At 42.4% G+C, this 15,000-nt stretch overlaps 2 protein-coding genes across 2 annotated transcripts in view; one reads left to right on the forward strand and one right to left on the reverse strand.

The window, feature by feature from the left end:
• The window catches only part of rpap3 (RNA polymerase II associated protein 3), a 15,046-nt gene extending 7,320 nt beyond the window's left edge, over nucleotides 1-7,726 (reverse strand). The window contains 11 exon segments of the mRNA XM_081363951.1: nucleotides 1,507-1,577; nucleotides 1,793-1,914; nucleotides 2,180-2,307; nucleotides 2,876-3,058; nucleotides 4,506-4,576; nucleotides 4,656-4,777; nucleotides 5,349-5,476; nucleotides 5,700-5,801; nucleotides 6,034-6,171; nucleotides 6,251-6,440; nucleotides 7,593-7,726. Of these exon segments, the coding sequence (XP_081220077.1) occupies nucleotides 1,507-1,577; nucleotides 1,793-1,914; nucleotides 2,180-2,307; nucleotides 2,876-3,058; nucleotides 4,506-4,576; nucleotides 4,656-4,777; nucleotides 5,349-5,476; nucleotides 5,700-5,801; nucleotides 6,034-6,171; nucleotides 6,251-6,400 (1,215 nt within the window). The 5' untranslated portion in view covers nucleotides 6,401-6,440; nucleotides 7,593-7,726.
• Nucleotides 7,727-7,728: 2 nt separating this feature from the next.
• Nucleotides 7,729-10,837, forward strand: atp23 (ATP23 metallopeptidase and ATP synthase assembly factor homolog). Its single transcript, XM_081363950.1, has 6 exons — nucleotides 7,729-8,525; nucleotides 9,462-9,507; nucleotides 9,603-9,684; nucleotides 9,769-9,906; nucleotides 9,977-10,060; nucleotides 10,143-10,837. Exons 1-6 carry the CDS (start codon nucleotides 8,345-8,347, stop codon nucleotides 10,344-10,346), a joined length of 735 nt encoding a protein of 244 aa, XP_081220076.1. The 5' UTR covers nucleotides 7,729-8,344; the 3' UTR covers nucleotides 10,347-10,837.
• Nucleotides 10,838-15,000: the final 4,163 nt, after the last annotated feature.

Below are 15,000 nucleotides of genomic sequence, written 5' to 3' on the forward strand. Positions count from 1 at the left end.
GACCTAGGCTAAAGCTATTAAATAGCAGTCCCAAACTAGTTTTTGTTAATACAATGTTGGTATGAGCCACTACAGTCATTTAAAAATATAAAAAATAACACAAAGAAAAATAGTGGCATTTTGGGGTTATATGGAAACGACAGTTACCATGGTGAATACACAATATTAACAATAACTGTCAATGAAACATGGAAACTGGTGAATAGAATGAGAATCATACCTGCATTACTTTTATTTCGTGTAATTTACAACGTAACGGTGTTGCATGCTCGTAGTTTCTTTTGCACTTGATCAGTGAAGCAATACAGCGCGCGCCGCTGAATTTGCGCGTGCAATTGAGTGTGCGCTACGAGAACAGGATAACGGCTGACAGGACAAGAAAGTCCGTTTTTCTGAGGTGAAAAACTTTATTTCAGCGTACACTTATGTCACTGCCTGCCTGGTAGTTCCTATTGTGCTGGGTTTTCTGAAGTAGTCATGATTCGCCTCTCTTAACATAACATGCTCTAAACACGCACGCAGTGTGGAAAAGGAGGAGCGGGGGCGCGGGGAGCAAGGATCACAGCGCAAATTTGAACTATATCGATGTGATATGGTCTAATTCCATATCGCATTTAAAAAATATATCGATATATTTTTTATATCGATATCGCCCAGCTCTACCTGCATTATAAGAGTGTCACTGAAATATAGTTCTACCTCAGCGCTCAGCTCTAGCCTGACATGCACTTTCCGTGAGCGGTAATTGAAAACCCGGAGTGGACTATGAGCGGAGTGATTACAGAGTGCTTAGAGTGGAGAGAGGAACGTGCTTTTGCTCCACTCCAGGCTTTGATCACATCCCCCTCAGCAGGGTGAAGACACCTCGTCTTTCCTTAATTTAAGACCTATTCAAACTAAAATTAAGATATTTATTACACTATTTGAGAAATGAAAGCCTATTTACGGCCTTAAAATTATGAAAAGTGAATTTAAGACTTTAAGGACAGGCTGGAACCCGCAATGACGGAAATCCGTCATGGACTTGCTGCAATTAACGGAAATCCGTCGTAGCGACGGAGAACTTTAATCCCTGCACACACACACACACTCTCTCACACACACACACACACACACACACACACACACTCTCTCTCACACACACACACACACACACACACACTCTCTCTCACACACACACACACACACACACACACACACACACACACACACACACACACTCCATGAATATATAACTGACCTGAAGAATGAAAGTTGTACTATATACTCATCATAAACTTTATATCATGCAGAATAGCGACAGGTATGTACGGTGTTTCCCCCGCAAAAAAATTAAACACTAATGTCATATATATATTGTATTTCAATAATTCAAGCGCCTCTTGGTAATAAGAGGATAACATGTCTGTTTTCAAGGGTTTCCCAGGAATTCAATTTCCAAAAGTCAAATTCAAGTCCCGTGTCTGAATCCCGTTTAACCACAAACATCCCAATCCGTGAACGTACCGCTGTGAGTCTCTCGATCTCAGTCGTGGCTTGCTTGTTTCCCGGCTCGAGCTTCAGAACCTGCTCAAAATCTACAAACAAAAGTGTGGGAAAAGTTTTTTGTTTAAATTAATACATTTTTCGCTAACTGTGACTTTGTATGTACATTTCTGAAATGCATAACTTAGTTTCCTCTGATATCAGACACTGTAAACTGTAATGTGGACCCGTGCACTTCCTGTAAAGCGGATCTGAAACGGTGTGTTGTGAAAAGCGCTGCACTAATAAACGTGTAATGAACATGGACCTTCTCTGGCGTCTCGGATCCTCCCTAACGCGGCTCTAGCCGTCGCTCGTCTAGCGAACGCTTTGGCGTATGAGGCGTCCAGATCGACGGCCACACTGCAGTCCTGCTCCGCCTCGCTGTACCTGCACACACACACACACACACACACACACACACACACACACACACACACTCGTACAGGCTAGTACACACTACAAAACAGACACCTGTGGAGTTTGAGGAACACCATGGCTCTGTTAGCATTACATTACAAGTAACGTGCATTATGTAATCAGATACTTCTGTAATGTAACGAGTAAAGTAACGCATTACAAGAAATGTGCATTACATTATCTATGAACATTACCTACAAAACAAGTATGCACTAGGTAGCAAACATCTCGTCACCTGTGGAGCTTGAGGAACGCCATGGCTCTGTTAGCGTGTAGCAGTGCGTTAGCGCCGTCCGCCTCCATTCCTCTAGAGTAACACTCCACAGCCGACTCGTACTTGCCCTCTTTAAAGTACGCGTTTCCCTGCAACATCGAGAAGCAGAGTCAGCGTCCACACAGCCAGAGCTAGATGTGTTCAGACGCCTTCGCATGATCACATGATCACAGTTTATTCGCAATAGTTTAGAAAACGGTAATGAAATATGAGCAGAACTCAGTTGATGTTTGACTGGTTTTGTCCGTCCTTCTGTTAGACTGTCTCACACATGAATTATGTTGAATATCTGTCAGCTGTTAAATTTAACTACACAATTAGATAATACCAGTTTAGCTCAACCAATCACCAAGCAATGCTTCATTGTGTTCAGTCTGTGTGTAAAAAGAGCATTAGCAATTAAAGACAACACACTTCAGCAAAACATGATCAGCTCAAAGTGTCAGTTTTGGTCCTTAATGTCACTGGTAGTCTCTGAATGAGGAATATTGGGGTGTAATATGTCACAGTTTACTTGATTCTGCTCTCCTCTCTTACATAATGAACTATAGTGTCCTGATCACACTAGTGGATATATCGAGAGTGAGATCTGGAGTCTGAGTAATGTCTGGTTTGACTGTGTCTGCTCGATCATGAGGAGTTAGAGGCGCGTCTCACTCGGTCTTTCTGCACGACGGCTTCTTGTTTTCTCCGCTGTTCCTCCAGACGCTGTTGTGACGGATCCGCCGTTAGCGTAGCGCTCTCGTTCTCCTCCGCCGTTAGCCTAGCGCTCTCGTTCTCCTCCGCCGTTAGCCTAGCGCTCTCGTTCTCCTCCGCCGTCTCTCCGCTCGACTCCAACACCTGAAGCAGAGCAACAATCGCTCTGAGAATCTGCTCTACATGTGTGACCACTTTAAAACTAATCATTACAGTATCGCGTTACTCCCAAAGAAAGTGACTAATTGCGTTACTTGTCCTCCCCTGGGCTGGGCTTGCTTGTTTCTTTTTTAATAACAACAAAAAAAGTTGTATTTCTGGTAAATGTAAAGGCCCTTTCACAGCGACAGTGAGATGAATAACCCTCAGGATGAAGGAGATGCGGATTAACCCGTTCAGCTTCTGTTACTCTGGATTAAAGAGCAATAGGAGACAGGAGGAGGAGTTCAACTCTCTTATTTCTAAATCTAATCTAAAGTCATTTTTGATTATTAGTACGGGTGAGTTAGATCAATGAAGGTCAGCAGCAAAGACATCGGTTAATAAAGCGAGATTAAATACATAAAGTATATTTGTTATTAACACCTCCTCACTTTATTTCCCGCTACATGAGGACAGGAGAACTGTCAGTCAATAAATGTGTAAAAGTAACTAGCGTTACCTATTTGAAAAAGTAATCTGATTACATAACTCAAGTTACTTGTAATGAGTTCCACACAACAGTGTGTATGAGGTGTGTGTGACTGTATGAGGTGTGTATGAGGTGTGTATGAGGTGTGTATGAGGTGTGTGTGACTGTATGAGGTGTGTATGAGGTGTGTATGAGGTGTGTATGAGGTGTGTGTGACTGTATGAGGTGTGTGTGTGACTGTATGAGGTGTGTGTGACTGTATGAGGTGTGTATGAGGTGTGTATGAGGTGTGTGTGACTGTATGAGGTGTGTATGAGGTGTGTATGAGGTGTGTATGAGGTGTGTGTGACTGTATGAGGTGTGTATGAGGTGTGTGTGACTGTATGAGGTGTGTATGAGGTGTGTATGAGGTGTGTATGAGGTGTGTGTGACTGTATGAGGTGTGTATGAGGTGTGTATGAGGTGTGTGTGACTGTATGAGGTGTGTATGAGGTGTGTGTGACTGTATGAGGTGTGTATGAGGTGTGTATGACTGTATGAGGTGTGTATGAGGTGTGTGTGACCGTATGAGGTGTGTATGAGGTGTGTGTGACTGTATGAGGTGTGTATGAGGTGTGTATGAGGTGTGTGTGACCGTATGAGGTGTGTATGACTGTATGAGGTGTGTATGAGGTGTGTGTGAGGTGTGTGTGACCGTATGAGGTGTGTATGAGGTGTGTGTGACCGTATGAGGTGTGTATGACTGTATGAGGTGTGTATGAGGTGTGTGTGAGGTGTGTGTGACCGTATGAGGTGTGTATGAGGTGTGTATGAGGTGTGTGTGACCGTATGAGGTGTGTATGAGGTGTGTATGAGGTGTGTGTGACCGTATGAGGTGTGTGTGACTGTATGAGGTGTGTATGAGGTGTGTGTGACTGTATGAGGTGTGTATGAGGTGTGTGTGACTGAAACTGATCACACCTGCTGGAGTTTCTGGACTTCCTTCCGCGCTTCTGAGTTTTCAGGATCCAGTTTGAGAACCATTTCATAATCTGGATGAACAAAAGGATCAGTGTTTATCTGTTCACTTCATCATAACCCGAGCTGATGATCTGCATCACGTCCTCAGACCTTCGAGAGCTTCCCGGTGTTTCCTCAGAGCCGCGCGCGCCGACGCTCTCCTGACGTAAGCCTTCACGTGTTTACTGTCCAGAGCGATCGCCAGACGACAGTCCGACTCCGCCACGGAGAACCTGCGCACACAAACTCCCACGTCAGGAATCATCACACACACACACACACACACACACACACACACACACACACACACAGCATATATCCATCTGAACACTACAGGGTATCTCACACACACACACACACGTGTGCACTGCACGATTAATCACAACTAACATAAAATCACACTTAAACCGATTTGGCTTATCTCGATGATGAAATGGCCAAGGCTGTGATCATTAGTAATGTGCAGCGTGTCAGTGCCGTACGGCTCACTCTGAAAGCACTGCGAGTTCGAGTCGCAAAATTTGGTGTTCAGAGGGATATGTGTGTGTGTGTGTGTGTGTGTGTGTGAGAGAGACGCTCTCTGGTGTTCAGAGGGATATGTGGTGTGTGTGTGTGTGTGTGTGTGTGTGTGTGTGACTCTGGTGTTCAGGCGATCAGCCGCTGCACTGACAAACTGTGCATAAAATAATCGCAGCCTTTGCGAAATCGCGTGCGGTGTCAGTGTGATGAATCGTGCAGCTCTGCTCCACCCAAACACACGAGCGGCGGAGCGACTGAACGGCAGAACGGCGGACGGACTCGTACTTTTTCAGTCTGAAGAAGCAAGCCGCTCTGTTAGTGGGCAGGACCGGGTTGTAGGGGTCGGCGTCCATCGCTCTGGTGTAACACTCGATGGCACTGTCATACCGGCCGTCCTTGAAGAACTCGTTCCCCTGAAACATCACACACACTCGTGACGACATCACACACACTCGTGACGACATCACACACACTCGTGACGACATCACACACACTCGTGACGACATCACACACACTCGTGACGACATCACACACACTCGTGACGACATCACACACACTCGTGACGACATCACACACACTCGTGTACGACCGTGTTACAGCACGACTCAGGGTGAGTCCTCAGTGGTGACATCATACCTTCTCTTTCTCAGCGAGCGCCAGATCTCGGTCCGCCTGAACCCCTTCCGGGTCGGAGTCATCGGGGCTCTCCTCCGCCTCCTCGCGCTCCAGAGTCTTCTCCTGCAAACAGTGTTCAGTGTCGAACAGCGACGGAGTAACACATCACAAATGACACGCATTATGTAATCAGATTACTCCTGCGATGTAACGAGTAACGTAACGCATTACAAGTAACGTGGATTAAACTGAGTACAGTGATTAATTCCTTTTTTATGGAGTAACACATCACAACACAAAAATAACTTTTCCCAGAAGTGTTGTTGGATCATCCGTGCGCTCATGAACGCATTACCACATCAAATTTGTCCCAGGCTTGATAATCGTAGGACTTTATCCGCTGCGTCTGCTCCTTCCGGCCGCCGTTAGCCGGACGCTTCGCCCTCTTCTTCGTCTTCTTATAGTCTTTGTTCCTCACCGGCGGGAGTGATTTCTGAAATACAGCAAATCTCTGTAAGTGTCAGAGCAAAGACCCGAACGCTCCTGATGTCAGCTCAGAGTCAAGGCTTTACTGGTGTCGGGCTGGAGTCTCCGGAGCGGAGCTGCTGGTCCTTCTCCCTGATCTCCTCCTCCCAGGAGTCCAGATCCCGCATGAAGCTCTGCACATCTTCTGCGTTCTGCCGCATCTGGATCTGCAGCTCCACGGCTTTATTCCCCGACATCACGACACTCGCGCGGCGCTCTCGGACCGACTGAGGCTCCCTGCAGCACAGATCAACACACAGATCAACACACACACACACACACACACACACACACACACACACACACACACACACACACACACACACACACACACACACACACACACACACACACTCCTCTTCGTGCACTGCTCATGCTTCAGCTCTGTCTGGCTTCCACTACTACTGAATATATATGTATATATGTGTGTATGTGTACAGTAGTCAACATTTGAAGTGGATCAAAACCTTACAACAAAGTTACACATTAATTTTGAACACTAGCCGTTCTTGTCTTAGGACAAACTTTGATGAACGTGTTTTGATCCACTTCAGATGTTGACTTCAGTTCAGTTTATTAGTACAGCGCTTTTCACAACACACATCATTTCACAGCCGCTTTACAGAAAGTTCATTACAGTTTACAGTGTCTGATATCAGAGGAAACTAAGTGATGCATTTCAGAAATCACAGTTAGCTAAAATTGTATTAATTTTAAAAATGTAGTAATTTAATGCAGATACAATGAGCTCACTGAAGTAATGAATACTATATATATCATGAATGAAGAAAACGGCATGTTTCTCGATGTTTATTATGTGTGAGCAACAGCACTAGTGATGATTATCATGATTATATTCGCTGATTTTACAGAGAAAACAACAACTAATGTAGTAACTATGGTCTGTTGTCGGAAGCTACGGTTGCCATGGTAACTGTTTGAGAAGGACACTAACCACAATATGAGTCACTGCAAAAAGACCCTTAACCACAGATTAGGGTTATTAGGGTGTGTATGTTTAACATCCAACTAACCCTAACCCTTAGCCACAGATTGAAACGCGATTCGTCAAGAAATTATGGATCAAATAAACTATATCATATCCTCCATAAATCAGAAATTCCAGAACATTCGCTGTATCTGCCGGAGACCAGAGTCTGTGTGTAAAGCACATCTGCACATTTACACTGATATTTAACTCATAACTGAGGGATATGTTCCAGTAAAACATGTGTTAATGTCATGTTAACACGAATGTAAAATGTTTACTGGCTGAGTTAACTATAAACGCTTCACAAACGCCTGTGTAGAGAAGCTCATCCAGAATAGATCGGTTTAAAATAACCCTTTAACAGCAGTAAAGAGCAGAGCCAGATGTGCGTGTCATACCTGTGATGATGATGATGATGATGATGATAATGAAGAGTTGCGATCAATAGTTTGTGTTCAGCGCCATGACATCGCAAAACTCCTCTATGCGCATGCGCGAACAAACAAACGTCTCAAGTACGGGCTCGCGCTGCTCGCGCGTGTTGGCGCCGACAAAAAGCAACATTAGTTTCCGGAAGTAAAAACTCCACTCATTTTCTCCATAAGGCAAAATAAATAAATAAATTCTCCATAAGGAAATTGATTTTTAACTATACCTAAACCTTTTAAAAGACAACCTTACTGTGAGCTACGAGGTTGATAAGCAATGGTATTTGCTTCTGCTGAAACCGTCAGCCCACATTGTTTCAGCTTCGGTTATGGTATATATAAAACAGTAAAAAAAGTTGTTTATAATTAACATATTTAATATATTTTCCGACATATATAATTTTATATGATAAGTGATATTGATTATATATTCATTCATATATTTTTATTCTATACGTGACTGTGGAATTATAATCATTGCGTTTGTCGTTTGGTTTGGAGGCTTTTATTTTGAAAAAACTAAAACACACACTTGACTGCATCTTATTTTGAGAGCACGCGTGATGTGCGAGACATCTCACTGCGAAAGGAAAACAAAAATAATAAAGTCAACACTAAGTAGATTAAGCGAAATTAATCCGCTTTAATAACTGAAATACTTTAATTCTCGCTCTCAATCACGTGACTCGCGTGACCTTCGCGTACACGCGCAGCAGAAAGCAATGGCTGAAAGTGGCAGTAGAGAAGAGAAAGAGCACGAGAGTGAAGCGAAGGGCGAGAACTATGGCTATAGTTTATATCCCGAGCGAAGCGGCAGCAAGTACAAGCAGGGCTCGATCGGGGAGAGCCTCTTCACCTTCAAACACAAGTGTCACATCATGCTGCAGTTCGCCATGGACACTAGTAAGGGCACTTCGGCGTCTGTGCGCGTGCACGCGGCGCTCGCTCACCTGCAGGTGTTGGTGTTTATAGGGTTTAGCGAACAACAATATTCATGTTCAACATCAACTCTATGCTGCATTGAAGACACATGATAGAAACATCATGAAAAGTAGAAATTATGACAGTCATTTTTTTTTTAGATTAAGCCTAAATTTAAGAGATAAGTCATAATTATGATAGAACAATAATTATGATTATGACTTGGTATGTCATAATTTCTACTTGATAATACTTTTGTATTTCTATCTCGTAATTTTCACTTTATATCTCATTTTTAACTTTTATCTAATTTTACTAAAATTTAATAATTAGTCATCATTGCAACATTTTATCTCATAATTATGAGTCATAATTGGAAATATATATAATTTCGACTTTTTATAATTATTACTGTCATCATTTCGTTTTTTTTTGTCATAATTTGGATTTTTTAATTTCATGACTTGGTATGTTATTATTTTGACTTTTTAATCATGAGTTTGACTGTCTTACATTTCTTTTTTTTTACTTTTTATCTCATAATTATGACTTAGTATGTCATAATTTCCACTTGATCATAATTTTGTCTATCTCATTATTTTTTAACTTTGATCTAATTTATATTTTAATCTCATAATTAGTGTAATAATTTCGACTTTTTCTCTCATAATTGTGGGTTTATTTCATTATGACTCAGTAATGTGATGATTATAACTGTCATAAGTAAGATTTAGCAAAGCATAATTTTTGGTCTTATGGGCTTCAGTACCAGCTGTTGAGTGTCTCTCTCTCTCTCTCTGTGTGTGTGTGTGTGTGTGTATCTCTCTGTCCATCTCTTTCTCTCTCTCTGTGTGTGTGTGTGTGTGTGTGTGTGTGTGTGTATATCTCTCTGTCCATCTCTCTCTCTCTCTCTCTGAGGTCCGTATGCTAAGCTCCTGCTGGCCGCGATGAGAAGCTCCGGCTGGTAAGAGCATCTTCATCTTCATCATCATCATGGTCTTCATGATCACATGACTGATGTGTGTGTGTGTGTGTGTGTGTGTGTGTGTGTCTCCTCAGTGCGGTTCATAAGGACAGGCACTTCTCGTGTGAGGACTGTGACGGGACGGTTAGCGGCGGGTTCGATGCCGCCACCTCTCAGGTGTGTGTGAGGAAGCTGTGTGAGCCGAACACACACGTGCTTGTGTGTGTCTGACCGTGTGTGTGTGTGTGTGTGTGTGTGCAGATCGTCCTGTGCCAGAACAACATCCACCAGCAGGCTCACATGAACCGCGTGGTCACGCACGAGCTAATCCACGCCTTCGACCACTGCCGCGCGCGAGTCGACTGGTTCAGCAACCCCAGACACCTGGCCTGTTCAGAGGTGTGTGTGTGTGTGTGTGTGTGAAACGTGCCTTACAACACGTGTGTGTGTTCACTCTCGCTCTCTGCAGATCCGGGCCGCCAATCTGAGCGGAGACTGTTCCTTCCTCAACGAGGTCTCCAGATTCAACTTCGGCCTCAGAGCACACCATCAGGTAACTCAGATCAGGAGTCATGTGACCCTGAAGGGTCATGTGACTGTCTCTAAGGGTCATGTGTGTGTGTGTGTGTGTGCAGGAGTGTGTGCGGAGTCGGGCGCTGCGCTCCATCCTGGCGGTGCGTAAGGTGAGCAGGGAGGAGGCGGAGCTAGTGGTTGACGAGGTGTTTGACAGCTGCTTCAGAGACCACGCCCCCTTCGGGAGAATCCCGCACACCAAGATGGACGCCAGGTTCTCCTTCAGGGACTTCGAGAGCCGCGACCGCTACCATGCTAACCTCTGATCGCGCGCTCCACCTCGAGCACACACTTGCCTTTCTCCTTTCTGGACCGAGAGAAGCATGACTGATGATGCTCTGCGTCCGAGCGTCGATGATGTCACTCATGTCAAAGTCAGCTCCGGAGAACATCGGCACTCGCGAGATCGCCTCGCCGCTACAGGACCGTTTCCGTTCAGATCATTCAGAATTACTTGGCATGAGTGTATTTCCCCCGAGCGGATGTTGCGTCCCGGATCCACACGGGGGCGCTGATGCTCTCCAGATCAACTGCCGGCTTCTGTGGAGGAACAAGTATAAAATAACATCATTTCATCTCGTGGCTAACTGTGATTTACTAAACAATTTTTTTCTTTCTTACATCGTGGAAATGAATTTATTTTGGAGAGCCACAGTTCTTCTGTCCTACATTCAAAACTCATATAAAGTAGCTCTAATTATGTGCAGTTTCACTGTGAAACAATTAAAAACACAAAAATAAAAACAAGTGAACATGATGAATTATAGCTGATTATTAAATAAATGATAATTGCGAGAGAAATGAGACGTGATGAAGGCCTGACACTGAACACACGCTGTACACGAGGTTTAGCTGTAATCAAACACAGACTCGCCCTGACCTCTGACCCCTGATCAGCGGGAGGTTCATTAGCAGGGAGTCTGACCTCCAGCATCATCAGCTCATCTTCTCATTCTCATTAACAGCACAGATGTGACGGCAGGTCAAAGGTCGCGGCTCATGATGCCTCTGATCAGGCCTTCGGTAATTAGGAGTCAGTGAAGTAAACACACTAATGAGGGCACTAGCTCACAACAACAGATCCTGCTCATTTACTGAGAGACAATTGTTTGAAAACTTTAAGTGGATGGATGTGTATATATATATATATATATATATATATATATATATTTTTAGATGGATACAAATGTTTTGTTTTAAATAAATATGCTAGATAAGTTCAGTTTATTTCAGCGATAATAACTGGACAAGTGACAACAATGTAGAAAACTGCTGTTTGAATTATTAATGTTCCAAACTACTATTAAATAACGTTTCGCAGCATAAAGTTTACAATATTCTATTGTTGTGGACAGATCTGTGTAATGTGTTTAAACCACTAGGTGGCGCTAAAGGAACCTTTTAATCCTCAGATTACAGGCCTTTTTGTTCTTCACAAACGCTCACATACTCACACACACACACTCCAACACGCTCACATACTCTCACACACACTTTCCAGCAGTAACGTGTGTAAACTTGTCATATTTGAGAAATCTGTGGCTTTATTCTCACTCACCCGCAGTTTTCCCCTCACCCTCTTCTGCGCTGTGATTGGCTGGTCCTCCTGATGGGGGCGGAGTCATCACAGCTCATTAGCTCCAGACATTCAGATCAGAGCAGTGTGTGAGATCACAGCTCTTTCTTACACACACACACACACACCGCAGTTTTAGGGCTTTTTGTAAAGTTGAATAAAACTTTACTTTGTAAAAAATGTCCAATTTATCAAACATTCTTTAAACATCCCATGAAAACTGAATAAAATTATAAAAAATAAAAAGTATCTAAATGTTATAATAAAACCATCATATAAAATGAAACTATCATAAAATGAAAATGTAAAAAAAAATCATTAAAAATCATAGTATCGTAAAAAAAAGTATCTTAAAGATATATATATATATGATCAGTAAGTCATTATTTTTAACTTAAACTCAAAAATAATTCAAGCAATTTCCACCCTTTTATACGAGATTCAATAAAAAAAAAGAAGTCTTAAATGTAAAATAATATAGGTTGAAATGACTCAGCATGAAGATCAGCAACTGAACTCAAGCTTTAAGATGAAATAGTTTAAAAAAATGTAAAATAGTCATACAAATATGCTGAGTGCTCGCATGTCAATTACAGTCAATAAGATCCTATTTAAAGAGTCTTTAGTGACATTTATTTTTAGAGACATTTAGACTCGTTTACACTGATGATGATGAAGATGATGTTTCATCAGTAATGATCACTTTCTCAGTTTGTGCAGCGAATGCTTTACGGTTCCTCGAAACCCTTTAACCCAGCCTCACAAAACCAGTCCTGACGGACAGGTGTGATATATCTGACATGAGCCGATCTCTCTCTCTGTGTGTGTGTGTGTGTGTGTGTGTGTGTGTGTCGCACATGTTCATTACTCGTTTTAAAAGTGCAGCAGATCACAGACTGAAGAACCATCTGGGACTAAAACACACAAACAACATTGTGTGTGAGTGTGTGTGAGAGAGAGAGTGAGAGTGTGTGTGTGTGTGTGTGTGTGTGTGTGTGTGTGTGTGTGTGTGTGTGTTCACAGGGTCAGTGTACGAGCATCACGTCTTCAGTTACTACACGACCAATATGGAGTAGAACATTTTTTTTTAAATCCATATTATAGTAAGTTTCTTGTCCATAATGTTTGATGGGCGTAAAATAAGGTTGTGTGTGTGTGTGTGTGTGTGTGTGTGTGTGTGTGTGTCCATCTGAGTTCTGCAGGTTCGGGAACAATTACACGAGTCCGGAAAACAACATTACTGAGCCATTAGTGTAATAGTGTTTGTCGTTTCTGCAGGAACACACACGCACACACTCACATATTATACACAAATATTAAAAAAATAAAATATCAGAAGTTTCATAAAAATATGTATACATCAAAAATATAATAAAATATACATAGAAATATCAAAAAATATAAAATAAATAAATATATCAGAAGTATTTTTCAGACATAAAAAATATAAAATGTAAAAAAATAATTCAAAAAAATCAAACAAACTGAGCGTTTGAGGACAGAACTGTAATGATGGTGGAATTGGTGTTTCTGAAGGATGTTCCAGAGCGCCTGGAAAACATCAGCGAGTCTCTGTTATGAGAGCAAGAGTGAGTGTGTGTGTGTGTGTGTGTGTGTGTGTGTGTGTGTGTGTGTGTGTGTGTGTGATGGCAGCTCTTTATTTCTGGAGTCTGATTTCTTCTTGGATGCCACTCGTTTGGCTTGGAAGCGGGACGAGAGAGAAGTGACAGTATATGTGAGTTGGCCGAGCTCCGATAAACCAACAGAGGAGCGTCAGTGAGCCTGTGTGTCTGTTCTGGGTGGGCTGGCGTGTGCAGACAAACATCAGACTTACGACAAACATCAGACGTCAAACAAACATCAGACAAACATCAGACAAACATTAGAGGTCAGACAAACATCAGACAAACATCAGACATCAGACAAACATTAGACGTCAAACAAAATCAGACAAACATCGGACATCAGACAAACATTAGACGTCAAACAGACATCAGGCAGACATCAGACAAACATTAGACGTCAAACAAACATCAGACGTCAGACATCAGGCAAACATCAGACAAACATTAGACGTCAAACAAACATCAGACGTCAGACATCAGGCAAACATCAGACAAACATTAGACGTCAAACAGACATCAGACAAACATCAGACATTAGACGTCAAACAGACATCAGGCAAACATCAGACAAACATTAGACGTCAAACAGACATCAGACAAACATTAGACGTCAAACAAACATCAGACGTCAGACATCAGGCAAACATCAGACAAACATTAGACGTCAAACAGACATCAGACAAACATCAGACATTAGACGTCAAACAGACATCAGGCAAACATCAGACAAACATTAGACGTCAAACAAACATCAGACGTCAGACATCAGGCAAACATCAGACAAACATTAGACGTCAAACAGACATCAGACAAACATCAGACTTACGACAATCATCAGACGTCAAACAAACATCAGACAAACATCAGACGTCAGACAAACATCAGACATCAGACAAACATCAGACAAACATTAGACGTCAAACAAACATCAGACAAACATCAGACAAACATTAGACGTCAAAAAGACATCAGACAAACATTAGACGTCAAACAAACATCAGACGTCAGACATCAGGCAAACATCAGACAAACATTAGACGTCAAACAAACATCAGACTTCAGACATCAGGCAAACAGACAAACATTAGACGTCAAACAGACATCAGACAAACATCAGACATTAGACGTCAAACAGACATCAGACATTAGACGTCAAACAGACATCAGGCAAACATCAGACAAACATTAGACGTCAAACAGACATCAGACAAACATTAGACGTCAAACAAACATCAGACGTCAGACATCAGGCAAACATCAGACAAACATTAGACGTCAAACAGACATCAGACAAACATCAGACATTAGACGTCAAACAGACATCAGGCAAACATCAGACAAACATTAGACGTCAAACAAACATCAGACGTCAGACATCAGGCAAACATCAGACAAACATTAGACGTCAAACAGACATCAGACAAACATCAGACATTAGACGTCAAACAGACATCAGGCAAACATCAGACAAACATTAGACGTCAAACAGACATCAGACAAACATCAGACATTAGACGTCAAACAGACATCAGACATTAGACGTCAAACAGACATCAGGCAAACATCAGACAAACATTAGACGTCAAACAGACATCAGACAAACATTAGACGTCAAACAAACATCAGACGTCAGACATCAGGCAAACATCAGACAAACATTAGACGTCAAACAGACATCAGACAAACATCAGACATTAGACGTCAAACAGACATCAGGCA

This window comes from Scardinius erythrophthalmus (assembly GCF_964197995.2).
Source record: "Scardinius erythrophthalmus genome assembly, chromosome: 4".
Lineage (NCBI taxonomy): Eukaryota > Metazoa > Chordata > Actinopteri > Cypriniformes > Leuciscidae > Scardinius > Scardinius erythrophthalmus.